Source organism: Podarcis vaucheri, assembly GCF_965113315.1.
Source record: "Podarcis vaucheri genome assembly, chromosome: 8".
NCBI lineage: Eukaryota > Metazoa > Chordata > Lepidosauria > Squamata > Lacertidae > Podarcis > Podarcis vaucheri.
In genome coordinates this window covers 91,864,210-91,882,641 of record NC_138766.1, presented here as the reverse complement: position 1 = coordinate 91,882,641, position 18,432 = coordinate 91,864,210, and the positions used below count along the sequence as shown (strand labels likewise).

The following is an 18,432-nucleotide window of genomic DNA, read 5'->3' as shown; positions in this document are numbered from 1 at the left end:
ATTACTTCATCATAATTGGGGTCAAATACCATAGCGTTAACACTTCAAATAAAATCCCTTTGCATTTACACAAAAAATGAGCAGGTTGCGGGATCTTTTCCAATCCTTTTCTGACATTTGCATTGCTACTACCATTCCCGATTTGGTCATATAAGTCGTCTTATTATCACATCGTTTCTTCAGTATTACCCGGTCTATCTGCAGAACTACTCCTCTTTTCGCTGGGGGAGCCTAAGATGTTGTTATCGCAACGCACCATTTTTCTTCATTAGGCATTGTGTTTAGTAATAGTAATTTATTATTTGTACCCCACCCATCTGGATGGGTTTCCCCAGCCACTCTGGGCAGCTTCCAACAAAGATTAAAAATACATTAAAATGTCACACATTAAAAACTTCCCTGAACAGGGCTGCCTTCAGATGTCTTCTAAATGTCAGGTAGTTGTTTGACATCTGATGGGAGGGCGTTCCATAGGGCGGGTGCCACTACCGAGAAGGCCCTCTGCCTGGTTCCCTGTAGCTTTGCTTCTTGCAATGAGGGAACCGCCAGAAGGCCCTTGGAGCTGGACCTCAGTGTTTGCAAGTGTTCCAGCTGTGGTCGAGGGGCTTCAGGCGGTGATGGCTGTAGCCGTGTGGCCTGGGGCTGATGGGAGTCTAGAACATCTGGAGAACATCTGGAAAGGTAGCCTGTCCAGTGGTAGCTAATTAAGGTTACAGGTTTATAAGGTGTTTCTAAAGATCTGTCTTAATCCAAAGCAGAGATGAGTGGAAAGGAAAGTAAGTGTGCACTGTAAGGTGGAGTGCAATAAGAGCCAGTGATTTTCCTGGTGAGGTTTGCGTATAATCTCAGGGTCGTGGGTCCCACATTGGGCGTTGCACGAGTTGGACTGAATATCACAGTACTGGAGTACTGTGTCCAGTTCTGGGCACCACAATTCAAGAAGGACACTGACAAACTGGAACGTGTCCAGAGGAGGGCAACCAAAATGGTCAAAGGCCTGGAAGCGATGCCTTATGAGGAACGGCTAAGGGAGCTGGGCATGTTTAGCCTGGAGAAGAGGAGGTTAAGGGGTGATATGATAGCCATGTTCAAATATATAAAAGGATGTCACATAGAGGAGGGAGAAAGGTTGTTTTCTGCTGCTCCAGAGAAGTGGACACGGAGCAATGGATCCAAACTACAAGAAAGAAGATTCCGCCTAAACATTAGGAAGAACTTCCTGACAGTAAGAGCTGTTTGACAGTGGAATTTGCTGCCAAGGAGTGTGGTGGAGTCTCCTACTTTGGAGGTCTTTAAGCAGAGGCTTGACAACCATATGTCAGGAGTGCTCTGATGGTGTTTCCTGCTTGGCAGGGGGTTGGACTCGAAGGCCCTTGTGGTCTCTTCCAACTCTATGATTCTATGATCCCTTATGCTTCCTTCCCAACTCTACAACTGCAATTCTACGACTTTACTCTCTCCCTTAAGTGTAGTGGCTTTTTGTGAAGGTGCAGAGGGCGATCTGCAATGGATCCTTTAGTTGCGGTACCTGCATGGTCAATGGGCAAAATTAGGCTGTAACTTTTATTGGTTACAGCATGTGAGTAGTATTGGCTTAGGCATAGGATGACACAGCAATACAAGACTCCATGGGAGTCATATCCAGTGGGAGGAGCTTGTTGATGCAAATACAGTGATACCTCTGGATACGAACAGGATCCGTTCCAGAGTCCCGTTCGCATCTTGAAGTAAACGTAAGACGCGTCTGCACGTGCGCAGGCCGTGTTTCGCCGCTTCCGCGCATGCGCGTGACGTCATTTTGAGCGCATTCGCAAGCGGTGAAACCTGGAAGTAACACGCTCCATTACCTCCGGGTCGCCGTGGAGCGCAACCCGAAAATATTCATCCTGAAGCTACTTCAACCCGAGGTATGACTGTACAACTGGGAGCTCCCCCATGACGTCACCGGGGGTCATGCCATGGCCCTAGCCACCAGCAGGGCATCGGACAGGATCCACGACCGCCGGATTCCTTTAACGGAATACCCAAAAGAGGAGGGGTAGATGATGGCCCATACCCAATCCTCCAACACAGCACACATATTCCAGTGCCTAACCGCCAATACCAGAAAGTTGTCATGAGTTGCTAGGAGGTAGGCGGAAAACCCAAGAGGCTGGTGCCAGTTTGCCAAATGGATAAAGAAGTCCTACCAGGCCCCTTGGGCAACCAAGGAGACCCACCGAAGTCCATAGCAAGGTCAAGATGCAAAAAGAAGCTGACCTAAGAGGGATGGAGGGCGGGAGATTCGAAGGAAGCAGGAACAGACTGGGAGCTGGGCGCTGCCGCGGCCGTTTAAATGCGGCTAGCCCCGCCCACCAGTCGGCCCTATTGGTCGGCCGGAAGGCTTGGCCGTGGCCGCAGAAGCAATCAGGAGCAGGGAGCTGAACACGCCTCCCTGCCGCTGTGGGAAGCTGCTCCCGCTCACAACCCCTGCTCTCTGGGAGGAGGAGAGGCCATGTCAAGGCGGGTTTGGTAATAATAATAATAATAATAATAATAATAATAATAATAATAATAATAATAATTTATTATTTGTACCCTGCCCATCTGGCTGGGTTTCCCCAGCCACACTGGGCGGCTTCCACAAAGACCAAAAATACACTAATATGTCACACATTAAAAACTTCCCTGAACAGGGCTGCCTTCAGATGTCTTCTGAATGTCAGGTAGTTGTTTATCTCTTTGACATCTGATGGGAGGGTGTTCTACAGGGCGGGTGCCACCACCGAGAAGGCCCTCTGCCTGGTTCCCTGTAGCTTGGTTTCTCGTAGTGAGGGAACCGCCAGAAGGCCCTCGGTGCTGGACCTCAGTGTCTGGGCAGAACGATGGAGGTGGAGACGTTCCTTCAGGTCTACTGGACCGAGGCCGTTTAGGGCTTTCAAGGTCAGCACCAACACTTTGAATTGTGTCTGGAAACGTACTGGGAGCCAAACATACTGGTAGCGGCGCTGGAGGAATGGGAGGGTGGCAAGTGGCTTCGAGGGAGACCGCGAGTCCTGCAGGAGTCCGGATGCCATTGCATGTCGCTCGCACGCGGTTCTTGCCGAGCTCACGGCCGGAGCAAGGGGTTCGCTGGAGGACTTGCTCTGCCAAGGTCCGTCTCGGGTCGCCGTGGCCAGAAATGAGCTTCTCGAAGGAAGGCTGAGAGGGGCTGGTTGGAAAAGGCTGCTCTGATGGCTTCTCTTGAGGACGCTTCTGGGGTTTCTCCTGTCCGGGTCTCTTTCTTGTTGGGGTGGCCTTGTGGGTTGTCCTGGCTCTGACTTGCTGCTTTCTTTCTTTCTCTCTCTTCTCTTCTAGGGGTGGCAATAAGCACTTACGCCAAGTACTGTTACAGCAAGCTCCAGAAAGCAGCATTGACCGGCGCCAAAAAGGTACTGCCATCCTCTCCTTTCTGTCTAGTTTTTGGGTGTGGATTTGATCTACCGATCTGTGAAATTTTGTTAGAGTATAAAGAAGAATACAAAGCTTATTATCAAATATCTTTCCCCCTCAAACTAAAACATTAATCTAAATCTCTTATCAAAAGAAAGAGATTAAGAAAGAAAAAAGAAAATAATAATAATAATAATAATTTTTTTTTAAAAAGGAAAATAAGGTACTTCTGCTTCTCTCTCTGCCAGTTATATATATAAAGTAATTGTCCAGTAGCACCTTAAGTAAAGGACTTCTGACCATTAGGTCCAGTCGTGGCCGACTCTGGGGTTGCGGCGCTCATCTCGCTTTATTGGCCGAGGGAGCCGGCGTACAGCTTCCAGGTCATGTGGCCAGCAGGACTAAGCTGCTTCTGGCGAACCAGAGCAGTGCATGGAAACGCCGGTACCTATTTCTCTACTTGCACTTTGACGTGCTTTCGAACTGCTAGGTTGGCAGGAGCAGGGACCGAGCAACGGGAGCTCACCCCGTCACGGGGATTCGAACCGCCGACCTTCTGATCGGCCAGTCCTAGGCTCTGTGGTTTAACCCACAGCGCCACCCACATACCTGTTACTTACGGACTCACTGTTAAAACCGTGTTTATGGAAGAAAATCTTACTTGGCTATGAGGGATTGCCAAAGAAAGAAAGAAAGAAAGAAAGAAAGAAAGAAAGAAAGAAAGAAAGAAAGAAAGAAAGAATAGCGGTGTCATCCTCTTCACTCCATGGTGTTGGAGAGGACGGAGAAGGGGCTTCAGAGCTCCTGTCCCATCACATCTAGAAATGGGAGGAAGGGCTTGAAGGTCTCCTTCTGCAGACCAGGCAGGGTTCTTCTCCCACCTCCCGGAATAGGAAGAAGCGCTGAGACGTTGGCATTCTGGCTTCCTGCATCCGGCCATTTTAAGAAAGGGCTCCTTTCATAGCAGGAGAATACCCAGATCTAGCCAGCCTGAGGCTCTTTTGTGGGGGAGAGACCCACAAAGAGGTGGAACCACAAAGAGAGCCTTTCACGGGGAAACTCCCCCCACTGACCTTTCCGCTTGAGCCTGAGTCGCGGAAGGAGTGAAGCCGCTTAAAGAGGCAGCGGGTGAGGAGGAGATGCCAGAAGGTTGGCCCAGCCTTGAAGAGCTGGAGCAGCACCGTGGGGCTACATCCGGACTGGCCTTGTTTCCCTGGAGCTGTTGTAGATCCAGCAGGTTCTTTTCATGTTCTTACAGGTAGTACTACTCTTGCACAGCTCCCGTTTGTAGCTCTAGAGAACGCCGTGCTTGATTACTCCCTAAGTTAATGAGTGGAAAGTGCAATTGCCCCCGCATGTTCCTTTGCAGGGGTTCAACACAGGCATGTGTGTGTGTTTGTACACACACACACACACACACACACACACACACACTAGGGTTGAGCGATATCTGGTTTTCAACATTATGATATATCACCCACTAAGCATCACGATACAGGGACGCGGGTGGCGCTGTGGGTTAAAGCCTCAGCGCCTAGGGCTTGCCGATCGAAAGGTCGGCGGTTCGAATCCCCGCGGCGGGGTGCGCTCCCGCTGCTCGGTCCCAGCGCCTGCCAACCTAGCAGTTCGAAAGCACCCCCGGGGGCAAGTAGATAAATAGGTACCGCTTACCAGCGGGAAGGTAAACGGCGTTCCGTGTGCTGCGCTGGCTCGCCAGATGCAGCTTTGTCACGCTGGCCACGTGACCCGGAAGTGTCTCCGGACAGCGCTGGCCCCCGGCCAATAGATGTGAGATGGGCGCACAAACCCCAGAGTCTGGCAAGACTGGCCCGTTCGGGCAGGGGTACCTTTACCTTTACCTTTAAGCATCACGATATATCACAATGACTGAAACAGAAATGGCGGTAGGGAGAGGAATTGGCTGGCTTCATAGTTTTCCCCGCATTGTGTTTTTTTTTGCATATCGCACAGAAATACACATCATGATTTGTGATACACTGCCAGGCTGAAAAATTATGAAACAGGTATCACAGTGCAGACTTCAAACCAATTTTGGATGATATATATCGCCCAGCCCAAAGACACACTTCTTTTTCAAGTTGCTTCCTTAGTTAGTTAGATTTCCCCCCGACTTTTTAGAATTTGCAGGTTTTTAAAAACTCCGAAACAGGTTGAACTGCAGTGAAGAATATTGCATTGTCACAAAGCGCACATCTGAACCCACGTGTATGTCCAGCACTCAGGCCTTTCCCAGCACACGCTACTAACAGGTTTAGGGGATTTTGCTCACGTTATTAACATGCATTTGTCATGAATATGTGTTTGCCTTTAACCTTATGCCACTCCCAACCATAGCTGTCAACGTTTTCCTTTTTTTAAGGGCAATTCCCTTATTCCGAATAGGACTCCTCACAAGAAAAGGGAAAAGTTGACAGCTGTGCCCCCAACCCAACTCCTCCCACAAGAGGAATAAAGGAAGGTTGGCATATTGCAAGAAATGAAAGTGACAGAATACAGTGGTACCTCAGGTTACATACGCTTCAGGTTATTTACACTTCAGGTTACAGACTCTGCTAACCCAGAAATAGTACCTCGGGTTAAGAACTTTGCTTCAGGATGAGAACAGAAATCGTGCTCCGGCGGCAGCAGGAGGCCCCATTAGCTAAAGTGGTGCTTCAGGTTAAGAACAGTTTCAGGTTAAGAACAGACCTCCGGAACGAATCACTGTATGTTTTGCTCTATAAGACGCACCAGACCATAAGACGCACCTAGTTTTTGGAAGAGGAAAACAAGGAAAAAAATATTCTGAATTCCAGAAGCCAGGACTCCCACTGCCCTGGCTCCCACTGCCCGGGACAGGCTGCGCACGGCTAAGCCAGAAGCTGCGCTGCAATCCCGCTGGCTGTCCTGGCTTCTGGCTTAGCCATGCGCAGCCCCTACCCCGGCAATGGGAGCCTTCATCCCCTGGCCGGGTAAAGGCTGCACTCGGCTAAGGCTTCCCCAAGAGCTGTGCTCCCTTTAAAGAGCGCACAGAGTGTGTGTGCGGCTCTTTCAAGGGAGCGCTGACAGAGCCTCCCACCTGCATTCGCTCCATAAGACGCACACACATTTCCCCTTACTTTTTAGGAGGGGGAAAGTATGTCTTACAGAGTGAAAAATACAGTGGTGCCCCGCAAGACGAATGCCTCGCAAGACAGAAAACCCGCTAGACGAAAGGGTTTTCCGTTTTGGAGGTGCTTCGCAAAACGAATCTCCTATGGGCTTGCTTCGCAAGATGACAATGTCTTGCGAGTTCCTGCTGGGTTTTATTTCCTCCCCCCCCTTTCTAAGCCGCTAAGCCGCTTATCAGCTGATCCGATCAGCAGATAAGCCGCTAATAGCGTTAATCCGCTAATCCGTCAATGGGCTTGCTTCGCAAGACGAAAAAACCGCAAGACGAAGAGAATCACAGAACGGATTCTTTTCGTCTTGCGAGGCACCACTGTACAGTAAGTTCTTAACCCGAAGTACCACTGTATAGAGGTGCTGCTCCCACAGTATCCATACCTTGACATGAAGAGTAAAAGAAGGATCCCTGTCCAGGTCGTCTTACCTAGTGGTGCGGGGCGCCAGGGCGTCAAGTTCTGGAGGGCGCCAGGGAAGAGGCGGAGGCTGGACATCAGCTCGCCACCCTTGCCCGCCTCTGCCATGCCACGTCGAAGCAGCGCTGTGCCGCGCCCGGAGCCTCCGTCTGCCATGGCCACCGCAGCACGAAGCGTCCAGCTGAGACAGAAGGCGCCACATCCAGCCTCTGCCTCTTCCCCAGCGGAGAAGCCCCCCTCCAGCCACTGCCCGCCTCCACCAGCAGCGCCGTCCTCCCTAAAAAACTCTGGGAAACGGGGAGCGCCGGAGGGAGCTTTGTACCACAGCGCCGGATATGTTTAAGACGGCCCTGTCCCTGTCAAAAGACTGAAGAGAGAGGGGGAGTGTGACATTTGCCACTGACCCATACTAAAAGGAAAGCAAGAAAGGGATGGGTTTATGTGTCCCGAAGAAAAGCCAAGTGTAGTAGTAGTAGTAGTAGTAGTAATAATAATAATAATAATAATAATAATAATAATAATAATAATAATTTATTTATACCCCACCTATCTGGCTGGGTTTCCCCAGCCACTCTGAGCGGCTTCCAACACAATATTAAAATGCAGTAATGCATCAAACATTAAATGCTTCCCTAAATAGGGCTGCCTTCAGATGTCATCTAAAAATCTGGTAGTTATTCTCTTTGACATCTGGTGGGAGGGAGTTCCACAGGGTGGGTGCCACCACCGAGAAAGGCTGGTCCTCAAGAACATAGATTGAAAAGGGAGTCCACGGTGAAGCTTGGAGAGCGAACCAACCGTTGAAAAGTCGGGGTTTAAGTACAGTGCTGTTTTGAGCCAATATTAGGAGATCAAGAAACCTCCCAGGACACGTTCAGGATAAGGATCAAGAAAACTCACTGATGGGGGGGTGCATTTTATATCAAGGTTTGCCAGCTTTTACTCAGGCCTTGATCTACAGAAAAATAAAGTTTTGGGAAAGTTCAGATTGGCACGGCGCCAGGGACTTTCCTTCTCGCCTCGTCCGTTTGAGCTGCTCAGTCTCAAGACATTCAGGGGTTTTTTTTATAAAATATTTATTAAAGTTTCACAAATTATACAGACAAACACAACAATACAAACAAACACACACAAAAAAGAACAAGTATAATTTCAAACCCTTATTTTCTTATAACTTCTCCGACCTCCTCATACCTCCCCTTTCTGCATTCCAACTTCAAATTTTAATTCAGCAAATCCTCATCCTTAAATTTATCTAGTTTTTAACCTTTCTTTTCTTTTAACTTAATCCTTACAACTGTAATCCACTTAATTAAATTAAAAATTAAATTAAGGTCTCAAGACATTCTGAGCCACACCTGCAGCTCTCGGGCCTTTTGAACTGCACCTGTTGAACAACGGCGCGCTCGTTTACGACAGGCGCCCACAAGAGGGTCTGCAAGGAACTTCCAGCCCCTTCCTCGCCACAGCTGTTTCACGCTCCCGGTTTGCTAAGCTCCTTGCAAGGGGCGGCGGAGCAGAAGATGATGACTCACTTATCTCCCACTTTCATTAGGACAAATGGCTGCGGCTCTTGTTTTTCCGCACGTTGGCAAGGCGGCCGATGGCGGAAGATTTGGGGGGGGGGGAGAGAAGGAGAGAATGTAGTCTGCAAAAACTCGGGAGACATCTGGAGAAAAGAGCAGAGCGAGATGGATCACGTTCGTTCAGGCCCAGGAGAAGGAACCGCTCTCAAAGGCAGCTGGGTAGGGGCCTATTCCGGATTCAGGGCTGTGAAGTCCAAGTGTCCACAGAATCTACTTTTATTTTATCGCATTTGCATCCCACTTTTTCTTCCGCTCCAGGCGGCGTGCATGGTTCTTTCCCTCTCCGTGTTACCTTCACAACAACCTTGGGAGGTCGCTTAGGCAGAGAGACTGCGGCTGGCCCAAGCATCACTCAGTGAAGAGGGGAATTTGAACCCTGGTCACCCAGGTCCTAGTATGGTGCTCTACCCACTAGACTACAACTAGCTCCCCAGATGTCTCACGATGAACAAAACGGGTACAGTGGTAGGACAAATACCAACCTTTTCTGCCATTATTACTAGGCGATACATCGGTTTTGGACCAGCCTTTGCTGCCCTGCTGCCCTCCAGTTTTTTGGGACCAGAGCTCCTATCAGCCCCGGCCAGGTTGCTAGTGGCTGAGCCGTACTTAATTTGCATAACATTGCAGAATCCAGGATTCTTGATCGCAGAATTTTAGGCCACAACCCCCTGCTCCCTTCTGAGCCACAGAAATAACTCGTAGGATCGCTCCGATGATATGCAGAAAATTCCGGGGGCAAGGTGGCAACTGTGTGGCTGTTTGCACGGCCATGGGGGATACAAAAGGCTTTTGTCAAAGGCAGTTGCTGTGCCATATTTTTGTGTGTGTGTGTGTGTGTGTGTGTGTGTGTGTGTGTTTGGGGGGAGAGAGAGCAATTCGAGACCAGCAGGAATTAGCACCCTGTGGAGCTGAAATCAGGGCAGCTCCTCTGCCGTTTTTTTACCCAGAGGTGGTGTTTGCAGCATGCAAAGGGTTAAAGCAACGTGTGCTCTCTCGAAATGCCAGGGACGCCTGTCTTTCCCCATCAATAATGGAAGAGGATGAAATTTTAACTAGAGCCGAATGTTGGCACTGTTGGGATACTGCCAGGGAGACAAAGTCCATCATGGCCCCCAAGCCGGCTGCCGGACGATCCATCAATCTCCCGTAGGCACGCAGTATCAGCGATTAGTGACATGAGCTCCAGAAATAGCCTCTATCAGCAGGTAATGCACAGCAGAAGTTGCACTCAGGAGAGCATTATTTGCAAGTTTTATTCTGCGTTGATCAGAACAAAGAAAAACATGACTGCCTGCTTCAGTGTCTCCAGACACACAGAGAGAAACGAAAGCAATAGGAAACATAAACATCCTGTGAACAGGAAATGCGCAGACTCTGTGACTCACAAAGCATGCTCCCTTTTAAGGTGGAACGGAAATATCCTAACAGGCACGTTGGCCTGGCTGGGCAGGCACATGAGAGGAGCGGTGGGATAGCAGGAGGGTTCCTCCTTTTGCGCAGACCCACCTGCTCTCCCGAGGAGCTTGCTCTCGCTCAGTGGTTCCGAAACCTTTTTGGACCCTCTCCTGCTTTGTTCGCTCGTCCCCGGTGCCCCCTACCTTATAAAAAGCATTATTCAGCAGAGTATTTTCCCCGGCCCACTAAGGAAGGCGATAACACAGTTGAATTCAGAGCAGTGGCAATGATTTGGACAAAACCCAATTCACACTTATTTACCGTATTTTCCGCCCTATAGGCCGCACTTTTCCCCCTCCAAAAATGAAGGGGAAATGTGTGTGCGTCCTATGGGGCAAATGCAGGCTTTCGCTGAAGCCTGGAGAGTGAGAGGGGTCGGTGCGCACAGACCCCTCTCGCTCTCCAGGCTTCAGGAAGACATCCGCAAGCCTTGCGAGCCCGGGGGGAGGTCCCGCAGGCTCGCAAGGCTTGCGGGCAGCAGCCTGCAGCCCACAAGCTTGGGGGATAGCGGGGAGGTGGAGCCCCGCCACCCCGCTATTCCCCGACCTGATCTGGAGGCTGGCGGGGGGGGGGGAAGAAGCAAGCTTGCTTCTCCCCATCGCCAGCCCCATAAGCTCGGGGTACAGCGGGGCAAGCCGCTTCCCCACGGAGGCTAGAGAGGCTGTCCCTGAAGGCAGAAGAGGGAGACGGAGTGCTCCGTCTCCCTCTTCTAGCTTGGGGGTGGCTGCGCAAACCTGGGGGGGAAATAAAATTTTCTTCCTTGATTTCCCCCCCAAAAAACTAGGTGCGTCCTATGGGCCGGTGCGTCCTATAGGGCGAAAATACGGTAGTTGAATTCTGAAAAACCCATGAACTGGCAATGCCAGCTTTTCAAAGTCTAATAGTCGTTTACACCTCCAGCGCCCCCCTGCTGCCCCCTTGCCCCTTAGCAGCCAGCCTGGTTGCCACCCCCTTGGGGGAAACCATTGATCTAGGTCTTTGGCCACCATCTGCAGTCATGGCACCGCCCCCTAAAGCCTCCCAACCCCGAAGACTCGGACGCAGGAGACCCCAGGGCTGGGTTTCTGCTTTTGGAAGATGAGAAAGGCTCATCCTGTTCACATCAGGACAACATCCCTCTTCCACAGATGTGGTCCAGGCCACACATTTTGCGTCCTGGATATCCGTGTGCGTGCATGGCTCACATTTTCCTTCTCCCTGACCTGGAGGAGAAGTATTCATGTGAGGAATGCCGGCGGGACAGCTGCTCACGCAGCCGCTGGGATCTTCTGCACCTGGGCTGGAGGGGCAGCCTGGGGGGTGCCAGTCCATGAGGGTCCAGTGGGGCACTGTCCCTCCAACAGTCCACTCCCAGCCAGTCCCCACCTGCTGCCAACCAGCCCAGGGGGTCGTCCTGCCTGTCGGCTTCCTCCTCCTTCGCGTCCAGGAGGAAGAGACAGACAAATTTGGAAGTAGCAGACTCCAGTTGTCTTTTGCTCTGCTGCCCCCTACTGTCGGCCTCCCTGCGCTCTGCCCTACCAGTCTGTCTCTTAAGGGCACCAACCAGTTGGCAGGGACGCAGGTGGCGCTGCGGGTTAAACCATTGAGCCTCTTGGGCTTGCCAATCAGAAGGTCAGCGGTTCGAATCCCCGCGACGGGGTGAGCTCCCGTTGCTCGGTCCCTGCTCCTGCCAACCTAGCAGTTCGAAAGCACCACAAAGTGCAAGTAGATAAATAGGTACCTCTCCGGTGGGAAGGTAAACAGCGTTTCCATGCGCTGCTCTGGTTTCGCCAGAAACGACTTAGTCATGCTGGCCACATGACCCGGAAGCTGTACGCCGGCTCCCTTGGCCAATAAAGCAAGATGAGCGCCGCAACCCCAGAGTCTGTCACGACTGGACCTAGTGGTCAGGGGTCCCTTTATCTTTACCTTTACTGTCAGCCGCCCTGCACTCTGCCCTACCAGCCTGTCTCCCAAGGGCACCAATCAGTGGCAGGCAGTGGCAGCCTCTCCTCCGAATCATTAATTTCTCTGCCTGTGGTATAAACTGTAGTGTAATGAGGAAGAACATTCAGAAGGACCTTTTCCGACCGCGAGAGCCATTCGACAGTGGAGCGGACTCTCTCGGAAGGTGAAGGCTCTTCTTCCTTAGAGGTTTTGAAACAGAAGTGTTTTGGGGGGCACCTGCCAGGGGTTACTGGTATTTAGCAATGATTCCTGCACTGCTAGGGGTTGGGCCGTATAAGGCCCAAGAGACTCGTTTAACTGGCCCGTGGCAACTCCCGCTGCCGCCACCCACCTTTACTGGTGGTGCACTGCACGGCTGCCCACCTCCGGGTCGGAGGAGCACTGGAAATAGCTTATGCGCATGCGCAAGTGTTATTTGCACATGCGCACGTATTATTTCCGGTGCACATCCGCATCGGAGGAGGCCCGTGCACACGCGCACAAGCTATTTCTGGTGCTCCTCCAACCCGGAAGTGCGCCGGAAATAGCCTGTGCGCATGTGTATGGGCACGTGCTCCCCCACCCTCCGGCCCGCCGCATTATCAGCGCTGGAGACACCGGCCCGAGGTGTGGTAAGTTTGCTGACCCCTGGGCTAGATGACCTGGGGTCCCTTCCAACTCTACAAAATTATTTTTTTAATAATAATAATAATAATGGTAATTTTATTTATATCCTGCCCATCTGGCTGGGTTTCTCCAGGCACTCTGGGCAGCCTACAGCATATATAAAAACATAATAATATTATATACTCCATTGCTGCCACACACAGATCCTTATAAGCAGCCAGTTTCCACTCCTTGACCTTGCTTTCCGTCCTTGCCTCCTCCTGTTCACGTGGACTGTGTTGACCCCTCCCTGCATGAGAGTGTTGCCCTCACTCTTGTCACCCTGGAGGTTTTGCATCCATGCAAAATATGCCCTTGTTGTTTATTCCCTCCTCCAGCAGCACCCTCTCCTCCCTGCCCTTCTGCAAAGCGGCCCTTTCGCCTCTTCTGAACCAGCCTTCCCAGCTCCCTCTTCCTCCTCCTTCCTTCCCAGTGCGCTGCTGCCCCTCTGTGGCCGAAGACTGGATGGCTGCGCAGAGAAGGCTTTTCTCACACGCCTCAATTTGGAGTGTGCTCACGGAGCTAATAATTGCAGAATCGTAGAGTTGCAAGTGTCCCCAATTATCATCAAGCTCAACCCCCGTGCACAGCCCGGGGTAGGACTCGAACCCATGACCCTAAGATTAAGATTCTCGTGCTCTTCCGAGTGAGCTATCCCAGGTACATTGCAGATTCTCAAAGAGTTTTTTTTAAAGGGATGGGTGAAGATGCTGAGTTGACCGTTGGCTGCCCTCTTTGAACCTCTCCCCAAGACCTGCTTCTGCTTCTGTTTATCTAAGCCGCTTCTGGCGAACCAGAGCAGCGCACGGAAATGCCGTTTACCTTCCCGCCGGAGTGGTACCTATTTATGTACTTGCACTTTGACGTGCTTTCGAACTGCTAGGTTGGCAAGAGCAGGGACTGAGCAATGGGAGTTCACCCCGTCGTGGGGATTTGAACCGTCAACCTTCTGATCGGCAAGTTCTAGGCTCTGTGGTTTAACCCACAGCGCCACCCGCATCCTTCCCAACAACTTACTAAAGTGTTAAACAGGCTCCTGGCATCTCCCGCTGTTTCGTGAGTCTCTTTGAGTTGGGAAAAAAACAACCCACCCCAAACCCTCTAACAACTTCAATAAATAACACAAATAAAGGCAAAGGTAGCATACATAGTTGCCTCCCCCTCATTTTATCCTCACAACAACCCTGTGAGGTAGGCTAGGCCGAGAGAGAATGATTGCCCAAGGCCACATGCAGTGAGCTTCCTGGCCAAGCGGGGATTCGAACCCCAGTCTCCCAGGTCCTAGTCCGACACTCCAGCCGCCAAGCCATCGCTGGCTTGCAGATTCCTTCCTTGAGCATTTCCACCTGGCTGAAATGTGTCCTTGAACTTTGAAAAAGGTTCCCACGCCTGGCTAGCACTGTTTCCTCCTTGCCGTTTCCTATTCCTCTCTGACCCTTTCCTGGCTCCCTCGGTGTCAGGATTCTAGTCTGCAGCCGGGTAGGCGTCATGCGAGAGGACGAGATGGTGGGACAGGGTTCTCGAAGCTACCAGCATGAGTTTGATCAAACTGCGGGAGGCCGTGGAAGACAGGAGTGCCTGGCGTGCTCTGGTCCAGGGGGTCACGAAGAGCCAGACACGACTAAACAACAACAACAACATACAACATTTTAGGCACTCCTGGCAAATAGAAGGGGAAGAAATGGAGGCAGTGAGAGATTTTACTTTCTTGGGCTCCATGATCACTGCAGATGGTGACAGCAGCCACAACATTAAAAGACGCCTGCTCCTTGGGAGAAAAGCAATGACAAACCTAGACTGCATCCTAAAAAGCAGAGACATCACCTTGCCGACGAAGGTCCATATAGTTAAAGCTATGATTTCCCCAGTAGTGATGTATGGAAGTGAGAGCTGGACCATAAAGAAGGTTGATCGCCGAAGAATGGATGCTTTTGAATTCTGGTGCTGGAGGAGACTCTTGAGAGTCCCATGGACTGCAAGAAGATCAAACCTCTCCATTCTGAAGGAAATCAGCCCTGAGTGCTCACTGGAAGGACAGATCCTGAAGCTGAGGCTCCAAGACTTTGGCCACCTCATGAGAAGAGAAGACTCCCTGGAAAAGACCCTGATGTTGGGAAAGATGGAGGGCACAAGGAGAAGGGGATGACAGAGGACGAGATGGTGGGACAGTGTTCTCGAAGCTACCAGCATGAGTTTGACCAAGCTGTGGGAGGCAGTGGGAGACCGGAGTGCCTGGCGTGCTCTGGTCCAGGGGGTCACGAAGAGTCGGACACGACGACTAAACAACAACAAGAAGGCGTCATGTTTCTCCAAGAGTCCAGCATGCCCAGGGCACCGTAAGAAGCACCTGGGAATTATAGGGACAGAACTACCTAAATTGTATAAAAAATGATTTATTTTATTTTTCAAAATTTTTTATTGGTTTTTCAAATTTGTAACAAATATAACCAACATAGAAGAAAAAACATTACAATATAAAAAACAAACAAACATACATACATTTATCCTAACTATTATAATCATACTTTTATAACCATTATTAAATGACTTCCTCAGATCCCTCAAGCTGAGTTTCCATGTGGCTCATTGTAGCAGTTTTCCAATACCAATTTCCAATAAAATTAACTTAATCAATTAACATCTTTCTTTCTTATCCTATTCACTTATATCCATAATATGATTATTATTAAATTGTATAAAAAATGATTTATGTACACGACTACAGCGGCAAGAATGTTACTTGCTGCAAAATGGATAGAAGTCCCAGCAAAGGAAGAATGGATACAAAAACTTACGGAATATGCAGAAATGGTGAAACTTACTGGAAGAATATAAAATCAAGATAAACTTTTTATCAAAGAATGGAAATGGTTTATTGAATATTTAAGGATAAATTGTAGACAGATAAAAACACTGGCAGCGTTATTGTAATAAGCTACAGCCATACAAGAGTATATATATTTGAGAAACAAATGAGTACCGGTAAGTTAATTTGGATATGCAGAAGATATTAAAAATCAATTTAAGGAACTACAGAAAGAGGGGGAAGTGAAATGTATATATCTGAAAAGTATGAATAAAATTTTAGAAGAAGAAGAAGAAGAGAAGCGTCATGATTTGGTCGCATCCTGTGTTCCAGCGCCCAGGTGCACCTCTCTGAGCTGGGTCTTGTGCCTCCGCTCACACCGACCGCCTTCCCTTTCAGGGCCTGAAGAAGCCAAACATTGAAGAGATCCGGCACGCCAAAAACGCCGTCTTCAGCCCTTCCATGTTCGGCAGCTCCCTGCAAGAGATCATGAACATGCAAAAGGAGAGGTATCCCGACCGCCAGCTCCCATGGGTGCAGACGCGGCTGTCGGAGGAGGTGCTGGCCTTGAACGGAGACCAGACCGAGGGCATCTTCAGGTAAGGCCCACCTTGCTCTGGGGCAGCGCCCTTGGGGCAAACAGTTGAGCCGGGTTCCAGTCTGCTGGCTGCTTTAGCATTTACCATATTTTTGCTCCATAAGACGCACTTTTTCCTTCCTAAAAAGTAAGGGGAAATGTGTGTGTGTCTTATGGAGTGAATGCAGGGGAGAGGCAGGCAGGAAAAGCCCCCAAGTGCCGCACACAAGCTCCGCCGTGTGGCTCTTGCGGGCTTTTCCCCGAGGAGGGAGAAGGGACTGACACGGCCAGTCCCTTCTCCCTCCTCGTAGAAAAGCCCGCAGGGGCCGCACGCTCCTTAAAGGGCTTTTGCGGGATCCATCCGGCTCGCTGTCTTGGCTTCTTTAGCCACGCACAACCTCTCCAGCCAGGATGGATCCCACTCGCTGTCTTGGCTTCATTGCTCTTTGGGGCTGGGGGGGGGGAATAAGATTTTTTTTTCTTGATTTCCCCCTCTAAAAACTAGGTGCTCCTTCTGGTCCGGTGCGCCTTATGGAGTGTAAAATACGGTATTTTAGGGCAAACTCCAAGCCCGGTGGTCTGCAAGGACCTTTGTCCCCTGAAATCTGCCCAGAAGCCGTAAAATCTACATTAGACCAAGCTAGATGTGGCACGCTTTCTCTGTAAATAGCAGCCTTGGGGTGGCGTGAGACAGGGAAGGAAGGAGAGTTGAGTTGAGCTGCAGGAGTCAGCCCCCGAAATGCAAATAGCAGCTTCAGAGACGCGATGGAAATCGAACAGGTCATCATGCCTGGTTTGGCCCTGAGGCTATGAGCCGCTTCGCCCGCAGCCCTAAGCCAAACACAGCCACTGCCCATGGTCTTTCGCTGGGTAGATTACAGAAACAAATATTAACACATTTCCGTTGGCTATTGTTAGCATCACAGTGAATCCTGAAATGGCAATGTGACCGGATTGGAATTTCTTACCCCCATCTCGTCTCTTGTTTTATTTAATTCCATATGTGTTTTTCACGGTTTCCGTGTTGTTGCAAATAAAGAAACAGATTAAAAAGCAACGCTATGGTCAGAGGAGATTTTGGCCAATTTGCTCCTCTTCCTTTCCTGCTGTTAACTAAGCCACGGTTTCGCTTAGCACGCCGTCTGAACCTGGGGTTGTGATTTCCCTTGCTCCAGACAAACCACAGGCTCTAACCAAGGTTTGTTGCAACCCATGGTTGCTATGGCATTCTGATGCACCCCATGGTTTAGCTCACAGCAGTACAGCAGCGGGAGACATGGGAGAGGAGCGATGAGGCCATAACCTTGGCTCTGGGAATCCTCACACTCGTGCATTCAAGCTAAACAATGGTTTGGCTTTGCGTTACTTGCAAAGCAGCTCAGGGTGTGTAAACCAACTGTTGAGTCATAAGAGCATAAGAAGAGACCTGGATCAGGCCGAAGACCCTTCTAGTCCATCATCCACTGTTCTTATAAGACATTTCTTCTTGTTGGGGAAAGGAGGGAATCCTTAGTGCCTGGAAGTAGCCCAGGATCAACTTTTTAACCTTCGAGTCTCTCCCTTCTATTTCTTTGGGGTGTCCCTCTCTTCCCGTCTGCAGAGTCCCTGGAGACATCGATGAGGTCAACGCCCTCAAGCTGCAGGTCGACCAGTGGAAAATCCCCACCGGCTTGGAAGACCCTCACGTCCCCGGTGAGGAAAAAGGACTCCCCACCCTCCTTCCCTCCAGCCTCAAAGCCCCTGGGTAGCCTAGGACAGGGGCTTGGGGGGGCGGTTCTGCCCCGCAGAGCACCATAAGGTCCACGAATAACCAGAGTTTAGAGGTCCCAGGCCCTAAGGAAGTCAGACTATCCTCCACCAGGGCCAGGGCCTTCTCAGTGATGGCTCCGACCTGGTGGAATGCTCTGCCCCATGTGACTAGGGCCCTTCAGGATTTAATTTCCTTCTGTTGGGCCTATAAGACGGAGCTATTCTGCCTGGCTTTTAATTTGAATTCCGCCTGATCTTTTATTTCCCTTCTCTTCCCTCCCCTTTTATGAAGATCACCTGCTCTGAGACCCCACAGCTAATTCTCCCCTGGTCTCCTCACTGGCCCAAGTAGGACTAATTCAGCCAGCTAGCCCTGGGGATTATCTAATATTTATTAGATGGATTCCCCCTAAGTTGATTTGTGAACTTTGAATTGTATTGTTATTCATGTTTTTATACTGTATTTTATGCTGCTTCTACAATTAAGTGTTTTAAATTTGTTGTTAGCTGCCCTGAGCCTGGTTTTTGAACCGGGAAGGGCGGGGTATATATAAAAAATTATTATTATTATTAAGAGCTGGCATGGCATAGTGGTTAGGGTGCCGGACTGAGAGCTGAGAGACCAGGGTTCAAATCCCCACTTGGCCATGAAGGTCCCCGGGTGGCCTTGGG

At 50.2% G+C, this 18,432-nt stretch overlaps 1 protein-coding gene across 3 annotated transcripts in view; it reads left to right on the top strand.

Moving 5' to 3' along the window:
- Positions 1-18,432, top strand: part of ARHGAP39 (Rho GTPase activating protein 39) — a 215,865-nt gene that overhangs the window by 185,756 nt on the left and 11,677 nt on the right. For all 3 annotated transcript variants that reach the window (XM_082235535.1, XM_082235536.1, XM_082235534.1), the window contains 3 exons: positions 3,337-3,410; positions 15,834-16,033; positions 17,612-17,703. In XM_082235535.1, coding sequence (XP_082091661.1) covers positions 3,337-3,410; positions 15,834-16,033; positions 17,612-17,703 — 366 coding nt within the window. The remainder of the gene's footprint in view (positions 1-3,336; positions 3,411-15,833; positions 16,034-17,611; positions 17,704-18,432) is intronic.